The sequence below is a fragment of the Thermobia domestica genome, chromosome 15 (assembly GCF_964235325.1).
Source record: "Thermobia domestica chromosome 15, izTheDome1.hap1.1, whole genome shotgun sequence".
NCBI lineage: Eukaryota > Metazoa > Arthropoda > Insecta > Zygentoma > Lepismatidae > Thermobia > Thermobia domestica.
Window position 1 is genome coordinate 190485142 of NC_137468.1, and position 26465 is coordinate 190511606.

The 26465-nt window shown below is 33.5% G+C and overlaps 1 protein-coding gene across 1 annotated transcript in view; it reads right to left on the minus strand.

Moving 5' to 3' along the window:
- Hml (hemolectin) overlaps positions 1-26465 on the minus strand; it is a 403631-nt gene that overhangs the window by 213717 nt on the left and 163449 nt on the right. Inside the window, exons 44-50 of the mRNA XM_081740590.1 lie at positions 23087-23234; positions 21808-21914; positions 18928-18985; positions 15210-15358; positions 12509-12674; positions 3044-3119; positions 1641-1765 (exon numbers count right to left, since the gene is read on the minus strand). Coding sequence (XP_081596716.1) covers positions 1641-1765; positions 3044-3119; positions 12509-12674; positions 15210-15358; positions 18928-18985; positions 21808-21914; positions 23087-23234 — 829 coding nt within the window. The remainder of the gene's footprint in view (positions 1-1640; positions 1766-3043; positions 3120-12508; positions 12675-15209; positions 15359-18927; positions 18986-21807; positions 21915-23086; positions 23235-26465) is intronic.

A 26465-nucleotide genomic window follows, 5' to 3' on the forward strand; every position in this document is an offset into this window, starting at 1 on the left:
CGATCTCGATCAAATTTTCAACATAGATTAGCTTCGGGCCTGGAAGTGATGTTATCATTTCACTTTGACGGTACAAAGTAAGGGGGGAGGAGGGAGGAGATATATAAAAATAAATAAAATATAATATCTCTGAACCACGAGACCGATCTCGTTCAAACTTACAATATAGATGAGGTTCTGGCCTGGGATGGATTTTATCATTTCACTTTGAAGGTGCAATTTAGAGGAGGAGGAGATATATAAAAATGATCGAAAATGACTGATATTAACGTTGAAAAGATAATTTTCGAAGTCACTGAGATAAACAATGGCACTTCCGATGCTGTTTAAATCCAAATTCAGACCCTCAACTTGGGTGTGTATATATAAAACTGATCGAGAATGACCAATATTAGTGTCGAATCCATAGTTTTTGGGGTCGCTGAGAGGAACAGTGGCACTGCCGATGCCATTCAAATCCAGGGAGAGAGGGGTATATACGAGGGTTGGGGCAAAAGTCATGGCAACTATTGTCTTCTTTCAGACATGTGAGCGGATCACAAACTTCTATGTGTCGTGTGGAAGTTCTGCAGGCATAGTGTGTATGCAGCACAACAGATGGCTCTGTGATAGCTGGTACTAGCACAGCGAGGGCTGTGAAATCAGTCAGTTGGTGAGTGCCGTGCGAGATGGAAGTAACCCGTGTTGAGCAGCGCACTTTCCTCAAAATAGCCGTTCTCCGAGGGATAAATGCGATGGAATGTCACAGTGAATTAGTGACTTGGGAATAATGCCCTACCATACCGGACAGTAGCACAGTGTTTAGGAAAGTTTCAGCAAGTACGTGTGTCAACCAGTTATAAGCAACGTTCGGGACGACCTGTCAGTGTGCGGACCGACGTAGCACTTGCCGTCATCGAGCAGCTCCCGGATGAAGAAAAACGATGGACGAGGTTTGTCATGTCAACTGTATGCGTACTGTGTTGTTATTCTTTTGCACCGTCGAGGCCATATTGCCCTGTATACTACCGTAATACATTAGTGTGTTACGATATTTCAGTGCTATTCATTGTCCCCACATGTAGTTAACACCTTGTCTTTTCGTCTGTATATGTCCACATTTTCCAACCGGACTGCTATCGGAATAGTTGCCATGACTTTCGCCCCAACCCTCGTATATAAATGGTCGAAATGACCAATATGAGACAGCGCTTGAGTAATAGTAAAAATTGGCTGACTAACGGAACATATTACTAATTTTTCTTATTTTAACCAGCGAAGCGGGTAATTGACGCTAGTGTTAAATAATGCAATGCTATAGGGATCATGATTCATCGGAAAAATAACTCAACATCTAGATAAGAGGTAGTATTTACTACAGGAATAGTATGAAAAAGTGTTATCAACATAATATTTTTTTATTATTATTATTATTTCATTTTCCGCCGTAAAAACTTAGCGTTCATGGCTTCGTCAAGAGATACAGTTACTATTACAATTAATAATAATAATTACAAGAGAAACGCTACAATTAATAATACAGTTATTTAAAAAATAATATATAATAATACAATATATACAAAATATATACTAACAATAAAACTAAAAGTGTATTTTTAGAGAAAATATAAATTCAAATAACGATACAAAAAGATGTTTACCTGAAGAGGCTCCAGCTTTGGAATCAAGTCTAGCGTTATGTGGACCAAATAAAGGTTTAAGACTACTACTTGCTCTGAAAGCTGTGTCAGGAAGCGGATTAGGACCATTAATAAGTCCAATATATCTGAAAACAAGAGGCAAAGGTACACTTAATTCTAATACACACAGGTAGCATCATTCAGTCTATATATCCGGTTAAATGAAATAAAATATATATCTTATCATTATATTGTGAGCGGTGATAATGGTGAGAAATAATGTAAGTAAAAGGCTAATAGTCACCGCAAGAAACAAACCTTATCTCTAGGAAGTATTTTCGAAGAACATCGTCTTCATCGTCAGCCTAGGCACACTTCAAAAAGGATTTAAACCATAAAAAGAATTTTAAAAATGTACGAAGTAAAAATCTTCTTGTCACTATAATTAGACATATGTTAATAGTAATTCACTTATCACTGTTCACTGTTGTTTACTGTTTCTTTTTTCTGTTTTCATTATCTTCCAGACGGCTAAAATGAGTATCAAAAACTCGCTCTAGTTCCACATATTTCGGCAAAAATTAAGAAGGCATTGCATAAATGTAACATCAAGGTCTCCGAAGTTCCTCCTAAATCTATAGAAAAATATATTACAACATTTTATATCATTTTTTACTGATCCCCAACAAAGTAGTGGCGTCTATAGGATTAAATGTCTATGTGACCAAATATATATAGGTCAAACAAAAAGGAATACCAGAATCGCTGAGCACATTCGCACGTCCAAATCTCGTAGCTTACAACAGTTATCTGGATTCACATCACATCTCAAAGAAAATAATCACAACATTGTTAATACATGTTTGATTGAGAAAGCAAAAACAGCAACTGAACGGAAAATTAAAGAAGCTTATTACATTCATAAGGAGAAACCGGCACTCAATTCAGATAAAGGTGACATAAATGTCATTTGAAGCAAAGTTTTAGCTACTCATTTTCACCGTCTGGAAGATAATGAAAAAAGAAAGAAAAAAACTGTAAACAACAGTGAACAGTGACAAGTGAATTACTATTAACATATGTCTAATTATAGTGACAAGAAGATTTTTACTTCGTACATTTTTAAAATTCTTTTTATGGTTTAAATCCTTTTTGAAGTGTCCCTAGGCTGACGATGAAGACGATGTTCTTCGAAAGTACTTCCTAGAGCTAGTTTGTTTCTTGCGGTGACTATTAGCCTTTTACTTACGTTATTTCTAGAATATATATCTTCTTAATTTCTATGCGAAAGAAAAAGAACTAGAAAAACATATTTCCCTACTCTTCGTTTGTTCTATATAAAACGCAGTTACATAGCTATGAGAAAATATGTCTCTCTAGATATTAATCTGTGAAAAAAAGGACAATCAGAATTACAAACTCACCTGCTTTCATCACACTGGGGAGGAGGAGTACCAAAACTCGAAGTCACAGTAGTTGTTGCTTCTGTAGAAGCAAAGCCTACGGAAAAAAGACCATTATATATCTATGTGTATCTATCTATCTATCTATATTTATCTATGTATCTATATCTAAAAAGAAACTACGGTACGTATCCACCAACATTTATATCTTCCGTTATTACTTCGGTTACAAGTTGAAGAAATTTCTCCAATCATTAAATTTCATAGTGATCTTCTATATATACACCAAGAAATATAAATAAACTAATATTTTAAATTGGGAATTGTTGTTGGAAGTTCTAAAGAAGGTTGTGTTGGAATGGAAAGAATGAGGACTCCTAAGAAACTTATATATAAACTAACAAGCAAGTGTTAGAATAGGGAAGGAAATGACAGACGAGAATTCAATTGAAAGAGGAGTTGAACAGAGATGCTGTCTCTCGCCTGCATTACTCAATATCTATCTTGAAGAGATAATGAAAAAGAGCCTACATAGTGAAGACGCTATTTTGGTAGGAGCTACAATAATTAGGTGTTTTCGATTTGCAGATGGTATGGCGCTTGTTGCGGAATCTGAAGAGAAAATCAACAAGATTTTAGAAAACTTGAGGAAGGGCTCTGAAGAATATGGGATGGAAAAAATGTTAGAAAGATAAAATACATGGTGATTGGAATGAAGCGATAGGTGTCAAATATAGAAGTAGGTGGGGAGAAAATAGAACAGGTAACTAGTTTTCGGTACCTGGGTAGTATTATTAGCAATAATATTAAATGTGAAGATGAAATAAAAGGAAAGATAGGAACGGCGAAAGAAGCCTTTACGAGGAAGAAAATACTATTTTGTGGGACCTTGAATAAAGAGTTGAGAAAAAGACTCATAAAATGCTTCGTGTGGAGTATTGTATTGTATGGGTCAGAAACATGGATATTACGCAAAAATCATCAAAAACTATGGAAGGTTTCAAAGTGTGAGTGTGGAGAAGAATGGAGAGAATTTGCTGGATCGAGCGTAAAACGAATGATAGGGTCTTAGGAATGGTGGAGTAGAAAAGGACAACTTTAAATATTATTACGAAGGCGAAGAGAAACTGTTTGGGACATTGGCTAAGAAGGAACTGTGTCATAAGGGACTTGCTAGAGGGTATGGTGCCAAGAAAGAAAGGGAGGGGATGAAGGAGGCTACAATTAATGAACGATATCAAAACAGAATAATTATACATGAAGAGAAAGAGATTAGCGGAAGACCATGGAGCATGAAAGCTCCTCAGTTGCGGCAAGCGATCTACCAACATGGCAGAATACCTGTGATGATGATGATCATTCTATTTTTAAATTATCTTTCTCTTAATGTTAAAAGCTTTAACCCCTTACCACATGCCGTGTCATATATGGCACATACCTCTTTTTCACTTTAGCTTTTTTGTGATATATCAAAGGAATCAAATGACTATTTTGTCTGCTGTGTGAGATATTGACGTGTATGAATAAGAGATTTTGGTGTCATCTGACATGTTCTTTGTGAGTTGTAAGTGTGTCATATATGGCATTTACTTATTTCTCGTCGAAATTAAGTGAAAAATCTAAAATCCATTTTGCAAGTTCCCATATGAGGATTTCCAATACTGATTTTTTTTTTTCGCTAAAAGAAAAAAAATTACGCAGAAAGGGGTTAAGTTGAAAAATTTCAATGTTTCAGTAGCTGCTGGTTCCGTCAGAAGTGCATATTTAAGTTTTAACCATAAGACGCTCTATATGTTCAATTCAAAAAAATAAATATTTCTGCCACTTCATCTGTTAAGGTAACTCTACAATATGTGTTATGCAAATTAGAACTGTATGATCCGTTCAAACTGTATAGTCAAGTGAATAATAGGATGATTTAGATAAGTTTTCCAACATTGACACAACGTTATTCAACTTTGGTAATTTCTTACTTTACTTTATTATTTGGAGATCATTTAGATGAATAGTTATTCGAGGAAGTTGAATAAAACAGTAAAAGGGTTAAAACAAAATTGGTATAAAATCAATAATTTTATCATTCAGAGAAACTTACAGTTGATCCTTTTCTCAAGAGACCTAAATATGCAAACACTTACAAATTTCAAGACATAAATAGCTTGTAGCAATACTGAGATCAGATAGCGAGAAGCCAATCTTATAAGACATTTAAATATTTTTCTATTATATTAATGCTTTTATATTCAATAGTTGCTTTTAAAATTTAAAGGAGGCTTCCACAAAGAACGTCCGTAGATTCTACCATTAAAAATTTATCCGACAGAAGTGTCTAATCAAATATGTTCAGAGAAAAATATCTTCTGCTGCAGAATGGTAAATATTTTCTCCATTTAGTACAAAATATATTTTTGAAATGTATTTTGCGCACAAAATTTTTTATAATTTTAGTTATAATGTTAAGGAACGTAATTTGGGATGGTCTTCCTAATGGTCCGGAGTTTGATCCAGGAAGTTTTACATTTAGAACATCAGATATTTTTCATAAAAGCAATTATCTTTTCGTAAATAAGAATATATATATATATATATATATATATATATATATATATCGGATGTTTCACATGTAAAACCTTTGAGATCAAACTCTACACCATTAGGTGGGTCTGCACCAAATTTTAGTTCCGTAACAGTAAAACTGGCTTATGGGGCCGTTGCCACAGCAACCACTGTTGCCATAACAACGAATCCTGTCACCGCTCGTCAATCTAAAACTGATTGAAAAAAAAAAAAAAATCTGCAACAAAAGTGATGCACAGAATAAGTCGTGAGTGGGAACCCTTCACCCCTGGTGGGGATGTTCATGAAGCTATCAGCTTATGCCTAATTACATTGGAATATAATTTCCATTTCTTAATTTCGAACATACTAGGTTCGATCGAAACGAGAAAACCTTTTTTTCGGACTTCTAAAGAAAATAAAGTAAAATAAATAAATACATGACCGTGTTTATTACATATAGAATTCCCAGTCACGACCCCCCTTCCAGTTTTATTAAAAAAAATAGAAGAAGAAGATGAAGAAAAGAAAGAAGATAGAAGAGGAAAGATGTAAAGTAAGAAGGTGATAAAGGGAAAACTGTTACTAGATATTTTAAGGAATATGGTAAAGGAAAGCGAATAATTATCTAATTGTGATCATTTCCAATAGCTATTAATTGAATATCTGGTATTAACGTGATCAACGGTAGACACATGTTAACCCATACATCCCCGATCTAGATCCATTTAACCCTAACTACCAAATTATCCCGATCCAGATCTGAGATAGATGAGAAAGTTTAATTCTACAGTTTATTCAATATTTCCACTAATATCCAATATTTGAAAAATAAACGACGAAGTTGATGGCATGTTAGAAACGACCACAGAAAGAAAAAAAAATCAGAGTATTACATATTCGTAGAAAATTTTGACTCTCACAGTTCTCCCATGCTGATCATTCGTTCAGGCTACTTCAGTCCTTTTTACTTCCTTCATAGAGCCAACTTAAGTTAGTATTAACATTCAATGAGTTTAATTGATAACTACCATTAATTATATTAAATCACACATATATGTCAAAATAATGGATGCACTTAATACTAAACCTACATTTCACTCACACACACATTCATACAGGACAATGTATACTTCGGGTTGTATTTAGTTAAATTAAACTAACCTAACTACATTACTATATACATTTATTACATTTCAATAAAAGCAAAATTAGTTGGACATAACAGGGAAAAAATTTAATACATGGAAAGAATGTTTCATTAACATGCATAGAAATTCGCTAATTTTATCAAGACCAAATAACACATTTCTCTTCCTATATATATATTAAAAGTTGCATTACATAAAAGAGAATTTGACAAAAGGAAAAGAAAAAAATGAAAGACAAAAAATAAAAAAAATTCAAAGATCAATACATTTAGGATTCAGTGTAATGAATCTATATATATCGTTGCGGAAAAAGAAAGAAAAAATAAAAAAAAAAAATATATATATATATATATAATTGGTTAATCATTCTTAAAAAAAAAAACACTTTAGTAACATTTTATTAGGTCTCTGTCCCAAGAGGAGACATTTCGACGATTTTATGAGTCTTTGTTCTCACATCGATAATAGCTCCCCCTTTTTTTTTTTTCTTTTCAACTCTCTTTATGCACTGTGGTTTGTGTCCGTGAGAGTATTCAATTGTTTTTGTCTTAACTGTAGACAACTAATTGCTTCATATCACATATATGTATATCTATATTTCTCATTTCGTCACTCGACGCACTTTATCTAAAATTTCAAAGTTTGTCAATATTAAGGAAAACTTATCAAATCCAGTCACAGATATTGGGAACATATTTCCATATTCCGGGATTCACATTAACTTATTAAACAGATTTCAGTTTGTTGAATTTAAGATCACTAATTTTTTCCTAGTATAGATCTTGTAGTCAAAAATTCTAGATACTGAATAGTTTGGTGTCCGATCGTAGGGGAAGGATTTGTTCCATGTTTTACTGATGGAAAAAGTCGTTGGAGGGGCGCACTGTTTCGTAGATTATTAATTTCACTTTGATCTTGCGAATAAATTTGGATGAGGATTAGGGTTATTTTACTTATCTTACGACCTGCTACTCGTTTTACTTACATGCGGTATTTAACATTATATTCAACTTTAATAGTTACAGACATCAGTAACCACTCAACAAAATGTAATTTATTACAATATACGCGGTAACACTATATGTCACAAATAGTTGGTAACGGTCGGGTGTCAAAAACCTATGGCAACCTAAACAAAACCAGGGTAAATACCGAGCCCATTACATACATACTCGCATATATATATATATATGTATTCATATTAGTCAATACAATAAATTTCACTTTAATATCTATCTTAATATTTCGTCGACGTTTAACTTCTACATAACCATTCATATTCGACAAGTATTCATATTTTATAAATATTTATATTTATTTGGCTCAAAGACAAAACAAAACCCTGACTATCAAAATTCACCTTTTTCTCTCATAAGGTTGCAACATTATATTTTATATGTATAAACCCGATAATCAATAATCATTTTCAATTTACTAAAGATCCGCGTATATGAAAAAAAAAAAAATGTTGGTGTTATTTAATAAGTTGACATAAGAAGTGGAAAATGCAACAAATAGAGCAGGCACGTAACTTTTAAAACTATGTAAGTACATATATATAGATGTATATACAACAAAAAAAATCAATGTTATTGGAAACTAGTGGGCCCAGACTACTAATACATACACACTATATGACCAATCAATAGAAATAAAAACCAGAAATCAGTAATCCATTTGATATAAGTTGTATGATCAATGAATAACAAAGGTCTCTAGGAATCTAAAAGCATAGTGTACCTTCCCGTCAATTTCTCCCGTGGTGGATTGAATATCGCGAAAATGAGATGTGCTGCAATACCTCCACGAATTGCATCCCTCGATGTCTCAGTTAGTACATACGATCGAAATAAGTTATATGAATATTGTACATTTTCATGAGTTCCAGAAATCGGGGGGGGGGGGGGGCAAGGTTGAAAAATTAAAAAAAAAAAAATCTCGAAGTAATGAAGACAGAGAGAGATAGAGAAGAAGGAAGACGAAGAATAGTGGCGCCAAAGACTTAAGTGAGAAATAACTAACGCTACAAAGACAAAAGTCGAATTTCTATCTCAACAAATCCATAGCCAAAATATTCTTAACATGCCAAAAGGGTGGTCTACTCAAATACGTAGACTCAAGGAACGCCCTGCTGCCAAGGATGCAAGTTCTGTGTCCATCAGATCCCAATCCCACAAGTATTTGGTTGTAAGATTGAAATCCGATCCCCGTATCCGGCCCAAACCAGCAGGTTCCCGGAAATCGTCCGGAAGGTTAGAGAAGGCGCTAATTTAGAATTTCAAGAAAAAAAAAAAAATCATCCGACCTCTTGGAAACTAGAAGATTCCAGAATAGGGATGAAATTAGAGTAATAGCTAAGGTATCCCTAATTAGTAATTCGCCAAAATTAAAAAAAATTAAATAAATAAACTGAATTTTGGATCGGTGATTTCAATTACCGAAACATCACCGATGGCTACCCAGCGCAGACATGCCACCGTCTGGGACGTCGTTAATTTCCCTCATCTAATTAAACTAAGAAAAGACATGAAAAATACTTAAGGGGACTAGGGGTCGACGTCCGGGTACGCTATATTTAGTAGCAGTTAATTTAATCGGATAGTCCGAACTGAGTTATATGAACACTGCACAATAAATAAATAAGGTAAGCGACAAAAAAAAAAAAAAATCTCTGAGAGGCAATGAATGTTAAAGGTATAAAGGACCGAAACCTATACTTTTCGATGATCACAGAATATAGCAGTTGGTTTTCTTAATTATCATTTCTGTCGACCTTTAGAAGTAATTCCCATATGATACTACTCTATCTATTGAAAGGCTTAAGATCTGGGGCTGTTATTATGAGGTACATAAATGCAAAGTGACACACAATTCCCAACTATAATTTACTATCCAAGTAGCAAACTCGGTTGGATGAATGCACCGGTGTAGAAGTCTAAACGCGAGAGATATTTTTTTTTTTTTCTTCGTAAACACATTCGTATTTTCACTATATAAAATTCACTAGGCCTATTCATTTAACTATAGGGGTCATCATCTCGTTCACATTATATATCATATTATTAACATTTCATTACATTCATTCATTATATACTAATTTTCGCACGAAATAATATTTTATAAACACCCTATTTCGTACATTTTCACGCAGGCCATACACATATTTACATTACGCAGTAATAAATATATATATATATAATTATCACAATCTATCACGCTCAAACCACCACACGATCACATTCATCGAACCACGTACTCTTTATTTCGAAGCACCCAAATTGTATTTACTTTGCAGGTTTAAAAAAAATCATACATGTATTTACGGAAAGTTAAATTGTCAACGATTAATCTATTTCTGATTTGTTGATAAAACTGAAGCAACAATGGAATTTTCTACAGCCACGGGAAAGAAAAAGAATTTAATACTACATTTTTAAACAAACAGTAACAGCATATGGGTTTTACTTCTATTAAGAAAATAGGTGTTCTTTATTTCAGCGGATTATTCATTTTCTATTGGACCTAGCAAACTGAAATTTTCAGTACAGTAAGATCTCATGCTATCTTATATGAAGGTATACTCATCCGAACCGAAAACCATGTCCACGGGAAGTAATTTGAGAATAACTGTCCAAAATCAAACAATCTAAATCACTAAGTCATGCGATGTCGTACTGTCAACAAACAATTGACTACCGAAAACTGGACGCTGTGGCGCTGTAGTGGAGGCATAATTTACCGTGTACTGAAATGTATACTTGTACTCATTAATCAGAAATTTAATATTTACTCTGGTTTATTTCTGTTAGGAAAATGGTACTAAATTAACACATATTTATACACTGTCCAAATCGAAAATTCACACACTCACACAAAACTACTAACTACATACACCACTGCTAATACTATACATAAAACAACTAACTAAACCAAACATGCACCATTTAGTTACATGCATGTTGACAAAATAAATACTCCCTTCTGATATATACCGTCGGCTCTATTTAATTTAGAGGGGGCAAAATGAGAAAGATAACCACTAGGTCCAATTGACCTGACCAATTGTTTACATAATGACTACCAAAAGTTGATGCCCGGGGGGCACCTTAAGGAGGTTTATGTAGGGACCCTTCCCCTGAAAGGGGAAAAGGCCCTAAAACGAACAATAACTAACCCATTCCCCCGCTAGAACCGGTTCAATTCAGAAAAGGGGATAGGAGCCCTTTTAAGCTAACTTAAGCTGCCATTATGATTATTTACAATACTATCAAACCTACTACATACATGCAATTACGAAATAAATAATAATAATTCACATTTACTTAATACACGACCAACATGCACTAATCAGGTCGTAATTTCCCTAATCCCTAATTGAATTTGAAAAGATAAAAAAAAATCACTTTCCTATATTGTCTATCCTATCTGGGCAGCAAACATGGCTTCCTGCAAACTGAAATCCTGAATCAGATATTTTCCCCTGGTTTTGCAGTTCTTTCAACAAAAATATGGGTTTCCTGGCTCCTGATTGATCACACGACGTTTACGATGACATTTAGTCTAAATTTTACCTGTTTTACACTCGAAATCCACGTCTTTACCAGCCAGTATAGCGTAGTTGATTTCCACGGCTGTGCTCGTAGAGTCGTTCTTGATTATTCTCATAACATTGCGCCGAAAAAGCCAGAGGTAAGAGAATTCCTCCAATCAGAAAGAAAACTTTAGCCGCGGAAATTACAAAGCGAATGGAAATTTGGCAAATCCAGATATAACCGGATCTGAAAGTGACTATGGACTAGTGAGAGGGGGTGAGGGAAAGATTAGGTACCTGGCCAAAAATCTACATTGGTCTGAAATTAAGGAAATTTATATCCAATAACGGAACTATGTTCCGGTATGACGTCAGAATGGTAAACCTTGAAACTTTTCAACTTATATATCAGAAAATGGGATTTACACTTAATCAAAATGTAAATAAATATATTATACAGTGGGAATATGGTTACTAACAAAACCTTTGGGTTTATTATATTTAATTCGAAGTAAAGAGAGTAAGTAAATTGTGTAACTAAACCGAAATTGAATTAAAAAAAAAAATTGCTAGGTACAGGGTGCGTAAAAAAAAAATTGCCATTACTTTCAACTGTAATGGTATATTACAACAGTAGTATAAAATAAAGTCGAAAACCCAACCCTCAATCCGTTTAATTGTTTTAAACATTATAAAAAATAATTTAGACTAAATTTTGTACTTAGAAACGCTATAAAACTTTATATAATGAAGCTTCTGTTTGGCTTGCTCAGTAAAGATTCTCAATGTAGTTAAAAGCAATGCCTAAGAGCAGTGGCGGATCTAGAATGTAAAAACGGGGGGCAGCCAGAACTCAGACTATGATAGGCATATGATGAGTTTACTATAAACTTTCAAAAATGTATAAATAATAGCTTAAGTTCTTTCTGTCACTCAAAATACTGGAGGGCCTAGACCCCCCGGCCCCGGGCTAGGTCCGCCACTGCCTAAGAGTGAAATTGTGCAGGCCAAGCATCGTAAATGCTTCTGATGTTAATCCTTACTGGAAGTTCATTATCGTAATTAAAACTGTTAAGCTGTCCACCTGTTTGACTTTCTCTCAGATCCATAAAGGAACTTTAAAATAACTATGTGTTATTAGTAGTCTGTTTGTTGGACTTTTTTGTGGAAATAATGATTACATTATTTTGATAAAATATATTTACACCAAAATCACTTCAGAAACTAATAGACATAGATTAAACTTACAGCTGCAATAATATCGAATTTTGTAATCCTTGCATTTTCTTCCAGGCTCTTGATCACTATCTCGACACAGTAGACCAAGTTGTAAATTGCAAGATGCTTTATCGCCAGTTTCTGTATAAGGAACGTCTGTGCTAGCTTCTCGACACTCGATCTGTGTAATTGTTCCCTGTGAAGATAAAGACACATACACACACAAATTAATATTAATAAATTATATTTCTTTAAAGCAGTCATTACTTTTACTATGGTTGGAAAATCTTGCCTTCCAGAAATCAACTACGACGGTGTAATACGATTGCAATTTCTTACAGAAAAACAAAAAAAAGTCAACTGATTTGAAGAACATCTACTAGTGGTGCCGTTGGTGGCGACTACCGGTACTAATATGTAATTAGTTCGCTGTTTGATGACTGAGTTAAAGCAAATTTTCAAATGGGCAAGTTGTACTGCAACGGGTGTAAAATAACGACTAAAAAAAACTGAAAATGTTTTAGAAGTCCAAAGAATAATTTATAGTTATATATTGTTTTCGAATTAGAGTAATCAAATAGTAATATTGGAAATCATACAAATTTTAAACATGTACGAGAAATCTTTCCGTATCTTATATGATATTATTACGATAATAGTTGAGTTCTAAATGTGTCTGTTTTATGAGTGGAGTGGAGTTAAAATTTAATAGAGTTGTTCAAAAGTGGAAGTAAGTTCGTAAAATTAATGTAGAATTTATTCTACGATAGCAGTGTAGAATCCTATTAGAATTTGTTTCATTGTACTGTTATTATAAGATCATATATATATATATATATATATATATATAATGTAGTCTGAAGCCTTTTTGACAATTTTGTGAAGTCTTATTTAATTATTATGACTTTTCATGCACATTTGTTATACAATTAAATTTGAAATATTTATAAATTGTTGTCTCTTTTGCTGAATGATAGTATTTGTCATTTAACCTATGAAAATAACCCAAATAGTTTGGTTCATTCTTGAAATAGTAAGATTTACACTAGGATATATAACGATATTGGATCGACCTCTTTTATTGGAGACTATATCGTTCCTTGTGTATTGTTATTTAATTTTTCTCTCACAATAATAATTAAGCTATTATTAATATGTTTTTTTTTTCATATAGCCTTTATGTCCTGCAATATATATAAAAGTTATACATATTCCCAATTATTTAATTAAATGAAGGAGGTTTTTACTCTCCTCATCCAGAGATATTGCTGAAGTCCAATTCTTTAGGGTATTAAGCACGTTACAATGTACAGCATTAAGTAATTTACAGACAATGAAATTTAGTCCCTTTAGTGAGCTATATTATCAGATTTAGCAGATGGTACGTTATTTCTAGTTTTGGGCATTTATTTCTGAACAAATATGTATTAGTTAAAGTCTGGAAACATCACTTCAGTTAAATGATTTTGCCAAAGTAAAACTTGAGGTAATTTTTCAGAAGAGCCAGAATGCTGTAATTGCAACATTTACAAATATGCTCTTCCGAGTATATAAGAAGCTTGTCATATTGATCTCTGTCGATGTGGAAAGAAGTTTTAACATAAACCAACACTTTTTATCTCCAAGTAAAGACACGCTTACATTCAACAATTTAACACGCTTAATTCTGTTAAGCACATATTACAGAGACGTACGTAGTGTATACATATTGTTTTCAATTCTCAAAATAGTTTATGGGAATAGCATTTTATTCCTTTTACGCCTTACTTTAGCACCTCTTCTCTGCCTTTTATCTTACATCACGACCCTAAAATCCTAACCCAATAATAATTAAAACCCAAAAATCAAAAGGTTCATTACTGGTGTAACGGAAGCTTATCAGCGCCTTATTTTCTGTTAAAACACCACAATCAGAGATATTATTGTTTACCTTCATGAAATTCAAAGTTTATATTAGTCATCTAATTTCTTATTTGCCTACCCAAAATCTTTTCCCAAACAGAGTTAAGAAGTTTACAGCATAAGAGATTCAAGTCCTATTACCACAGACATGAGAAAATGATACATAAAGTTTGTATGGTGCGTTTCAAATATGAGAAAAAGATTCATAAAATTTGTATGATGCGTTTGATATATGAGAAAAAGATGCATAAAGTTTGTATGGTGCGTTTGAGATATGAGAAAAAGATGCATAAAGTTTGTATGGTGTATTTGAGATATGAGAAAAGATGCATAAAATTTATATGGTGCATTTGAGATATGAGAAAAGATACATAAAGTTTGTATGGTGCATTTGAGATATGAGAAAAAGATGCATAAGGTTTGTATGGTGCGTTTGAGATATGAGAAAAAGATACATAAAGTTTGTATGGTGTGTTTAAGTACACGGGAAAATTAATACGATTTATTTTACACTGTAAGTCATTTAAATATCTGGACGTGAGACATTTAAGTTCTGAAAGAAACTTCAGATGGAGTATTTAAAGATAAAATATGTCCAAAAAATAGCCTAAAGTGGACTTGATTTCCTTGTATATTGAACGCTCCAGTTTTCAACTGCCAATCTTTGCGCCCCGTGTTTACTCCCTATTCTAGCAACTTGTTAACCCTATCTTAGAATCTCAAAATACCCAGTAAGTTCTCCTCCATGTAATAAATTTGAGAAAACTAATATTTAAAAAAGATATAAATGTTTGCTTAAATATCTAACAAACATTATGATTCTACTTACATCGGAACAAAACCCATTTTTCCTTAAATCAAAGGCAAATTTATTCTCCCACTCTAGTGAATCTACTTCGGGATTTCTATCATTGTACCACTGGGACCAGCCATCACACACAACAGGTGTTGGAGCAGTTGTAAATGTGGGTATTACTTCTGGAAAAATTAAGAATAAACAGAATTTTAAACATCACTTTAAATTATCAATCTATCCATTAAATATTTGAGAACTACAGTTGATGATTACTTTGCTTTAGTAGTAATATTTCCGTTGCAAAAACAGAGAATAAAGATTATCAATTAGAAAACTGAAATTCAAAAACGTACTAGAAATTTCAAAATAATTATTCATTGATGGAAAACATTCGTAAATTATGTTTCATAGTCATATTGCAGTAAAGGTTATTGTATTAATGCAGAATATTAAATTTTGCATTTCTGCCTAATATTCTTATATATTTTTATTCGTATTACAGAAGAAATGTTACCCTATAATTATAATCTTGTTTAATATACAATAGACCAATTGCACTTACTTCCTAGCTAAGAGCTACTTCTCCATCGTTTGAAATGAATTAACTTTTTCCTCGTTGTATGACGAGATTTCGAAGATATCTCTCTGCCCTAGACTCTTTTAGTTTCGTATTCTTCTTTTTCGGTCTACTTTTCACAATCGATCTATTAATGGTCATCAGATAATAACATTTTGCAAACAACATTACTAGACCTGTATTCGTTGAATGTACAACACATTAAGATAATTTAATTTTAGAAGTCCAATCTCGTACAAAAAATCTTAGTTACCTCGTATTAAAAAGACGTTGTATTATTTTTATTACAAACAAAATTCTTTCATAACTCTGTATATAACTCTGAAAATACACCCCTTTAAAGAAAAAAATGAAATCTTACGTCTCACGGTTATGTCGGCTAGGCTAAAGAAGATGGTGATGATGAGAAGTGAATGAAATGGTGGAATGAAGAAAGTGAGAGGAAACGGGAGTACCTCGAGGAAACTCACGCACATGGTGTTTGTCCACCACAAACCTCACTTGGCGCGAGTCGGGATCAAACCAAGAACGCCATGCACCAGAGGTGAACGTTATACCACTGAGGCACCACGGCCCTACCCTTTGAAACACAAGTACCTATGTGTTCAGTTTTTATTTAAAGAAGATTGTGTAATGACACCTTTTACATTTATCAGAAAAAACACATGAAGTCACAAAATCTATCCTTTCTACTTAGTGGAGCTAGGTACAAACCGACTCTTCTCTTCCCGTTTGGTACATGTCTAGTTTCACTAACAGTAGTGAGTTGAAGTGTGCATTTAAAATATTTTTAATACAGGAGATAACTTATCTCGGAAAGTTTCAACTTCAATTAATAACCATAAATTGATTATTCTCTGACTCGCACACATATAAACGTCAAACTACATGCTAGACTCTCTAGCTGCAAGCTGAAGAAGTGCATGGCCTAATCAATAATTTGTAGGCATTACACAGATTGTTTATTTTAGCCTTCTATTTGCCATTTTTATTTTAATAGCCAGTAATTAATTTCTCGATTGCGGAAAAATTCCTCCTTCATTTGTCAAAACTTACATAATCTATATGGTATTATATTGTATATTGTATAATATTGTTTATTTTTTATTTTTTTTTTTTTTAAAAAGAGATCTATATTCACTTTACACTGTATACATTCGCCAAAATAGATGTACCTGTTATTAATTATCTTTAATATTAGTGTATATTGAAAATCAGAATTACCTGCACTTTGATTATTTATTTTTTGTGTTAATACAGAATGTAAAAGGTATTTATATCATAGAATTATTGTGAGTAAAGTTATTCATAGTTAATGCCTTACGTACTAAAAATAATACAAAATTTTCTCTTTTTTTTTCCTTGTTTTTTGTTAGTGAAAGGAGATAATGATTTGCAACTTACCATAATCATAGATAATGATATTCTACAACAGAAAATATGAACCTCAAGAATTGTCAATGTTGGCATTTATATAGATTATAGAATAACATTTCCCCCAAAATCTAAGTTAAGGCAGAGACTAGAGAAACGAACTCAACTCCATTTGATTACGTATCATGTTTTTGGTATCCTGTGAACTACTTCTTAAATAAAATTACTAAAAGCTTTCAAGTAAATTCTGGAGTCTCTCAGGGGTCTAATCATGGGCTATTTTGTTTTTATTATTTATTAATGATCTGCCACGTTACATTAAAAAATCTCATAAAATACTTTTTGCTGATGATTTGAAAATATTCGTAGATGTGAAAAGTATAGATGACTGTCTATTCTTGTAACAAGATCTGACTAACATACTAAAATGGTGTACTAGCAATAGACTTACAGTAAATATTAATAGGTGTAAGACCATGACATACAGTAGACGTGAGGAAACGTATGACTTTACTTACACGATCAATGGAATAAGTTTAGAAAAATTAGATACAATTAAAGACTTAGGTGTGATATTTGACAAAAAAATTAACCTTTTCGCATAATGTAGCAAATATTACTAAGGATGCATATAGAAATCTTGGGTTTCTTATCAGAACAACTAAAGAATTTACGAATGTTAACTCTCTGAAAACGCTTTACTATTCCTACGTAAGATCCAAACTTGAATATGCGTCACTTATTTGGAACACTTCCGTGAAAACCCGTAGTCAAAAAATTGAGCAGATACAAAGCAAATACGTAAGTTTTCTCACATACAAAAGGACAGGATTTTATCCAAAATATGAATCATATGATAATTTATTTGGGAACTTTACAGTTCAGACACTTGAACAAAGACGGACGTTGAACGACCTCATTTTCTTGCACAGACTTTTGCACAACAAAATAGACTGTACAGACATAATTACAAAGATAATGGTACAGGTTCCAACCCTCAAAACACGCAAGGGGAATAGTGGCCTGTTCTACTACAGGAAGGCACGTACAAATGCACTGCATATGTCACCTAGATGGAGAATTTGTGCTACATACAATAAAATCAGTAAGGATTATGAAGATATAGATATATTCAATAGTTGTGAAAAGTTGTTCAAAAGAGTAATACTGCGTATTTTGTAAAAAAAAAAAAAAAAAAAAAAAAAAAAAAAAAAAAAATCAAGTAAACTGTATTATTTTAACTCAAGATTTTGTGCTAAATTATGTATTAAGCAATTTTAATTGTATCAACTTTAAAATTATGTATTATATGTAGACACTGTAATTCGGCAGTAATGCCTGTTGTGTCGATAAATAAATAAATAAATTTAATTTAATTTAATTTTAATATCTGTATGTTAAAACTATTTTGTTTATTACAAACTAAATGCAAATAATATTTCAAAAATTGCAGTTCACAAGATAGCAAAGCCACATGATATGTAATCAAATGCAGTTGAGTTCGTTCCTCTGGTTACTGTCTTAACTTAGATTTTGGGTGGAATGTTATTCTGGTAACACTGTAGTTTCTATGGATGGAAACACTGTAATTTCTGTAGATGGGAACACTGAAGATTCTTCAGGTTCATATTTGCTGTTGTAGAATATCGTTATCTATGATTGTGGTAAGTTACAGTTCATTATCTCCTTTCACTTATGAAAAACAAGCAAAAGAAAAATGGTAAATTTTGTATTATTTTTAGTATGTCAGGTTCTTAATTAGCCTTCCATATGTGTATGTTCTAAGTAATAGTTGATTACCTGTTGTGGTGTCCACTTCTGTTGTAGCAGCCTCGTCACATGCACAATACAAGTGGACCTGTTCCAAATAAAACATCAGTTCATTAGACATCATAAAACACTTAATAGATCTTTTAACTACTTTTACAATCAAATGTAATTAACAAAGTTTGGAGACAGTACATAAGAATAGCATAACGTTTCCTTAAGTAAACAAGGTATACATTTGAATATATGTTAATTGTCCTGAAATAAGAAGGTCACTTGTCCCTCAATTTGTGTGCAGCGGGGAAACCCTTGGACAATATTGATAAGTATGACAGATTTGCTTTTTAAGTAATTGATTTATGTAATTAATTTTTTTTTTTAGGTTTACACATCAATATTTTAATAATTAAATCTTACGATTGCCAATTGGCATTGACAATATTATATATATAAGAGTAAATAACTTTATATAACAACGGAAGCATCTACATGCATAATCAGTACAACAAAAATATTGAAATCGAAATGAAATCCTCTGAAAGATGAGAAAAAATACAATAAAAGAACACTTGCATCCGTAGAAGAACGAAACTAATAGAAAGGTAGAAATCAAATGACATATTCGTTCATGCTTCACTCAGACTATATTTCCTTTAACATGCTGACCTTTAATTTATCTGTTTTCTGTTTTATTTGTAATGAATTGGAATTGTAATAGTGTAATTTTACTGACTTCTTCAAGTCTGCTTAAATATCGCCTGCTTTTTTGAAATTGAATTTTCATTATATAATGGGCGTACCTAAATTTACGCAAGATTTAAAATTTGCGCCATTTGTCCGGTAAAGTGTTGCCAACGGTAAAAAAAAAAAAAAAAAAAAAGACAGTGTAACAGCTGAGAGTTCAGGTTTAGTGCAAATGAAGTGTAAATAAAGGGCTTTTCTTTCATTACCAGTGTCTTCTCTTTTACTCAAGCCCATTTCTTAGGAGTTTGATTAACAAAACTCTTTTATGTATCTATTTACCATGTTTCTCCGTATGTTTGGAAGACAAAAGAAATCTCAAGAACTTGGCGATCGATCACTATCAATTTTGACCAGAATGTAAACAATCAAAAGTTAAGAATTAAGGTAATTGATGAAGATGATGTTGTAACCGGAAGTGGTATAAATCAAGATAATTGAAATGTGGGTAGACATCTTGATTTTAACTTCTAGAATTGTGTGCTAGAGATAGGCCCCAGAGGCTTCTGAACAAAGGTCTTCATTTGTTTTCACATAGAAAACACGTTTATTGTCGACAAATGTTACACCGACGCAAAGGCTGGACTTTCAGCTATGTTTCTACGTAATCTCTGTTGCGATCGATGCATTTTTTCATGCGCTGTGACATTTTTGTATACTCTTGTCATAGAAATGTTCCGCCACGTTATGCAGGTAGCACTCGACCTCGTTTTACAACTCGTCGCCGGTCTGGAAATGCGTTCCACCCAGGCGGGTCTTCAACTCAGGAAATTACTAGGTAAGTCTGGGCTGTAGAAGGGACGGGGGGATGTCCCATCCGAATTGGGCCAGGAGATCCTCTGCTGTACGGGCAGCATGGGTTGAGGATGTCATGATGAGTCGGTATTCCCCTCCTTCGACTTTGAATGGCACGACGCAGTTTTTTAAAGTCTCACAGTAGCAATCAACGTTTATTGTGGTGCCGTTAGGTATAAATTCGCACAACAATACACCTTTTCTGCTTCAGAACACACTGGCCATTACTTTGCCGGCAGACACTGTTTGTTTAAACTTTCGCGGCTTCGACGAATTCGAATGCCGCCATTGACGCGACTTTTCCTTAGTTTCAGATGTTGTGTAGTGCACCCAGATTTCGTTGCTCGTGACAATTGACTCTAAAAATTCCTCGCCCTGTTCTTCATAGCGCTCCAAGAATCCGTGGGCCGCTTCAACACGTTGCCATCTATGGTCTTCGCTTACTATTTTGGGACCCACCTCAAACACACCTTGTGATAATGTAAATGTTCGATGAAAATCATGTGAATCGTACTCTTACTGACTTCCGGGATCCGTTCACACAGCTCACGTACTGTCACATGCCGATCTTCAAGCATTGCTTGCTCCACTTTTGCAATTGTTTCAGCTGTAACCAAAGGCCGGCCAGAACACTGTTCATCATGGATGTCTGTACGAACGTTCGTCCTTGAACTCTCTCACCCACTTCCGCACGTTTTTGACTTCCATACACTGTGGCCCATCTACTTCGCATAACTGATGATGAATGTCAATTGGGATAGTGCCTTTCGCGCTTAAGAAGCAGATCACTGCATACAACTCGCACCTGGCGGGAGAAGCAAGAACAGGCTCTATCGTGAGTGGCTGCTCACTTCAACCCACTCCTGTCCGCTAATCATTCATAATTGTCCACAAATACGAACAAAATCAATTATGAGTGATTAGATTCCTCCCTGAAGGTCTACTGTTAGTAACAGTGCACTGTGAGCTTATTCGCTGATGCTACACACCAATTCGGGTGACGCGGACTATACTGCGATATGATTTGTATCAGTAGTTTTGAGAAGGTCATGAGTCAGAAAAGAAGTTATGAGATAATCGAAAAAAACACTAGTTAATTTTTGAAAATCCTGATGCAGATAAAATGATCGACTTCTCTTTGAAAAAGTAGTTTTTTTGTCATTGTACGAAATGAACAACTTGTTCTGAACAATTGGTGTTCCAAAATAAATAAATAAAACGTTGAACTAAGAAAAATCTAAATTTTCTGACTCATGACCTTTTCGAAATCACTCATTCATTTACTCTTTAAGGTAATGAGATGGATCACAGGCCCACCAGAGACTGTACATAATAGGAAAACTGTAATTGCTATTAATACTTTAAAACATAACTTACCTCGTAATCCATACAGCCATCAGGTTCATTCAAGTAATTTAAGCACTGTAATCCATTTTGCATATCACAGGTTACGTTTTGGTTGGTCTCTGAGTACGGTATTTTTCCTACAGACAGAAAATTGACAATATCAGCATTCCTTCATTTCCGACATAACACAAGTACTATTTTTTTATGTTCATTTCGGATTGATTGATTTCAAATCATAGTTATTATATATTAATGCTTCATAAAATTAACAAATCTTTTAACATTTCTCGGCTTATGATTCTTGTTCTTTCATACTTGTTAATGACTGAAGAATCAAAATTACTGGTGTAATCAACAAACTTAAAAACTTCGTTACTGAATTCTCTATGTCGGTGTATCCGTCTGTTATTTATGATTTTTTTAATTTGAGCCCTCTATTCGACAGAGCATCAAAAATTATCTGAGAAAGTGATAGAATTTTTAGCGTCACTCTTACCGTTCCCGAGATATTGGCCAAAAAAAATTCTGATTTCCGGAGATCTAAGGAGCCATACTTCGGGAACCATAAGTTATAGAGAGATGATATTGGTGTTGATCAATACCTAACAGCATGTGAACATTTTGGTACCAAACAGTAACCGGTGGCCACTGTCCAACTGGACACTGGTTTAGCTAGTGACTACCAGTTAATATCGGTACCAGAATGTTTACCATCTTCTTAGGTATTGATTAACACCAATATCATCTCTCTATGACTCGCCGTGTCCTAGATATGGGCCAAAAATAGTTTCGATTTCGGGAAAATTGAGGAGTCATATATCGGGGACAATAAGTCATAGAGAGATTATATTGGTGTTGAATACCTAAGAGGATGATGAATATTTTGGTACAAAATAGTAACCGGAAGCCACTGGCCAACTGGCCACCGTTCGCCAGATATTGACCAAAAAAAAAGTTCGAATTTCGGGAGATTTAAGGAGCCATATCTCGGGAACCGTAAATCATAGAAGATGATAATTTTGCGAATTTTTGTGAGAAACACAAGGAGGTGAGGATAAAAAGATTTATTTTTACATGTAGGAACAATCATAGGTATCCTTCCCGCTCCATCTCTCCATTCTTTTCAAGTTCGTTCTGGCAATGTTATTGGAGCATTCTTAACTATTTTTTTCTTCTTTCGACAAAATTTGTAAATATTTAATTTTATATAACTCATGTAATTAGTTCGTGAGCTTTAAAACTACTTATATTCTACTCTTCACTTGAAACACCAAAATAAATATATAAAAACAATACATTAGAAAGTTACCTTCAACAGTTCTGCACTCAATCTGGGTGTACTCAGCGACGCATGGGGTCCTCTTTTTAGCAAGCTCTATAAGCTCTTTAATATCTTCATCGTCACCATATGATTCCCGGGGGTTAGATATACTGTACCAATCTGTCCAATAACATTTCTGTTAAATTAAAAACAGTTTAAGTTGTTATGTTTATAAATCTGTATTTTATAGAATAATGTAAACAAATTTACCTTATAAACTATTGACTGCAATTAGGTAAGATTTATGGAATACGAGGCAAAATACGAGAAATTTTGTGCAAGCACTAATGAAAGTTTTGTCTCTGATGTATCCTTAGTGAATTTTCAAATATGGTGTTTGAAACACACTGAAACTTGGTGTGTACAGAGATTTGTATCCTTGGTGGATTTGTAAATATGGTGTTCGAAACATGTCTGAACTTGGTCTCCATAAAGATTTGTATTCTTGGTGAATTTGCGAATATGTTGTTTGAAACATGTCGGGACTTGTTATCCAAAGATATTTGTATTTTTGGTGAATTTGCAAATATGGTGTTTGAAACATGTCGAGACTTGGTGTTCATAGAGATTTGTATCTTTGGTGGATTTGACAATATGGTTTTTGAAATATATTGGGATTAGGTGTCCAAAGAGGTTTGTATCCTTAGTAGATTTGAAAATATGGTATTTGAAACATGTGGGAGCTTGGTGTCCATAGTGATTTCTATCCTTGGTGAATTTGAGAATATGGTATTTGAAACATGTGGGAACTTGGTGTCCATAGTGAATTGTATCCTTGGTGGATTTGAGAATATGGTATTTGAAACATGTGGGAACTTGGTGTCCATAGTGATTTCTCTCCTTGGTGAATTTGAGAATATGGCATTTGAAACATGACGGGACTTGGTGTCCATAGTGATTTGTATCCTTGGTGGATTTGGGAATATAGTGTTTGAAGAATATAGTTATTAGGTGACCATAGAGATTTGTATCGTTGGTGGATTTGAGAATATGGTGTTTAAAAGATATCGGGACTATGTTTCAATCGAGAAGAGGATTATACACGAGTCTTAGCAACATTATACAAGAGTTTTAACAAAATTACCTCTTAGTTCTAAGGTTAACCATCAATTGTGAATCACAACAGTTAAGATTATTTACCTTAGTGATTACCACGACTGCTAGGATCACTATATGAGTAAAATTAACAGTAAACAACTTTTAGCAAATAACACAATTCAAAATGCAAAGCTTAACTTAAGAAAAATGTTATATCAAACAGAAAAGTCTTTTTAATATAATGTCAGTTATTGTATGCTGTGCTAAGAATCTCTTTTGTCTTGTATATGCATAACATATGAATAAAATCTAGAGAAAGGTAGCTACACGAAAACAAAATCATGATAATTATATTTATCTTCATTTTTTCACCTTGGAGTAATTATAATCCCATAATAATACAATTAATAAAGACAAAACATGGTTTCTTTTTAATTATAGAGGTCCTCACTCACGGTAACATGTTAGATTAAAACAGCAACAATTTTCGGAATGATCCAAAAAATGCATCAAAAGTTTGCGATTTTGCCAATAATTAGTTTTTGGATCAGTTTCTACAAAATTTTTGAACGTCCCCTATATCGAATTTTCGTGTTTTCTACGGAATAAACACATCATACTGAGTTAAGTGATAGTTTGGGTTTGGCTACACCATTTTCCAGATATAAGGCGTACAAGTAAAATTTTTGATTGAAATATATTGGATCTTTTGATCCAATAAGATCATTGAAAAAAATAAAGCCGATTATTTCTTAAAATTGCATTCATTTGAAAATATACAGTCATGTCCAAAATGATTGTCGCATGTCTATAAATATGTTGTTGTAGGAATATAATTTGATAACGAATTCGCCCGGTATTTCTTATAATGTTAGTATGTGTAAAATCGGCAAAGACATGTATGTGGTAAATTTCATGTCAAAAGAGTAGTAAATAAGAACAATATAACAAAAAGAGAAGACATTCCGAGAAATGAAGGAGCCGTATATAGGCAAGGAATTAAGTTATTCAATGGAGAAACAAATGTCTACATCAGTGAGAAAAAAAAAACAAAGGTTTATAGAATGTTCTGCTGCACAATTCTTCAAGAAAATGTGAACAAGTGAAATCACCAGTGTGAAAGTGATATCCGTTGCTTTCTTAGCTATCAGAATATAAATATTAGTATCTTTATTTTATTCAGAAATAACTTCCAACAAATATTTTTAAATTCTTAAGTTTGTGTACGTTAGTTCTGTGAAAATTTGTGTATCACGTTAGCAGACGAACCCTCCAAAAGACAGTTCCAAAAGATGAACTGGGCTAGAAACATATAAATCAAAATAAAATTTATTTTGTTCATTTCTTGTTGAAATACTGTGTGTATGCTAGTTTTTAAGTTCCATCAGTGGCGTAGGGAAGGGGGCCCAGAGGGGTCGATGCTCCCAAAGAGTTCTGACAGTGTACTTTGTTACTTTAATATTTGTAATGTTTTCTCGGAAGAAACAATTACTTTCCATGTACTCTATTTCAAAACAAAACATGTCACTAAACAGTTCCTAAACATGCTGGGCGGTATTCAGAGAGAGTTCGTTAATCGAGTTTTAGTAACAGACTAGTTAGTAGCATACTAACTCTTTACTAAGGAAGGTGCACTTTTTGGTATTCAGAGTCTACTTTGAGTAGACCCCTATAACAAAAATTTGATTTGGGTATGATTAACTTATATAACCCAAATACATCGGGTGAGAAAAATAAATGTGGCAACTACGGAAAAGTAGATCAGCGCATGCGTAGTCTGTAAAAATGAAAATACAAGAAATACGAAATACGAAATGTTGTGTCGCACGCTAAACCGCGGGTAAAAGATTAGCTTCTGCTCTAGCTTAATTAGTCACATGTGATTAACTTTGACAAATACTACGTCCTAATCAGAGACTCTGAATACAATTTTGATGCCCATTCGTTAGTCAAGCTCGTAGTATGGCGTTAATCAGACGTCAAAACGACTCTGCATAATGCCCGCTATGTTCGTCAACGTCGTCTTTATTCTTTAAAAATGTTTGCATTTCGGGGGGAAGTGTGGGAATAGAGTATTTCGGGGGGTATGGAAATAGAGTTGTTCTACTATTTGACATAGTAATGATTACATTTTCACGTATCTTCTTTGACCCAAAGTCTTTGCAGACTGAGCCAGGCAGGCAGAAAAAGAATCAGTTCCTTTCTGATCATAAAATGAGGTTCCGAAAAAAAACAAAAAAACTTTACCTTGGCTGAAGGGTTAAGAGGAAATGGACATATTTGAGCCCAGAAATCATTGACCTCGACAAAACTAACAAAACACGTGACT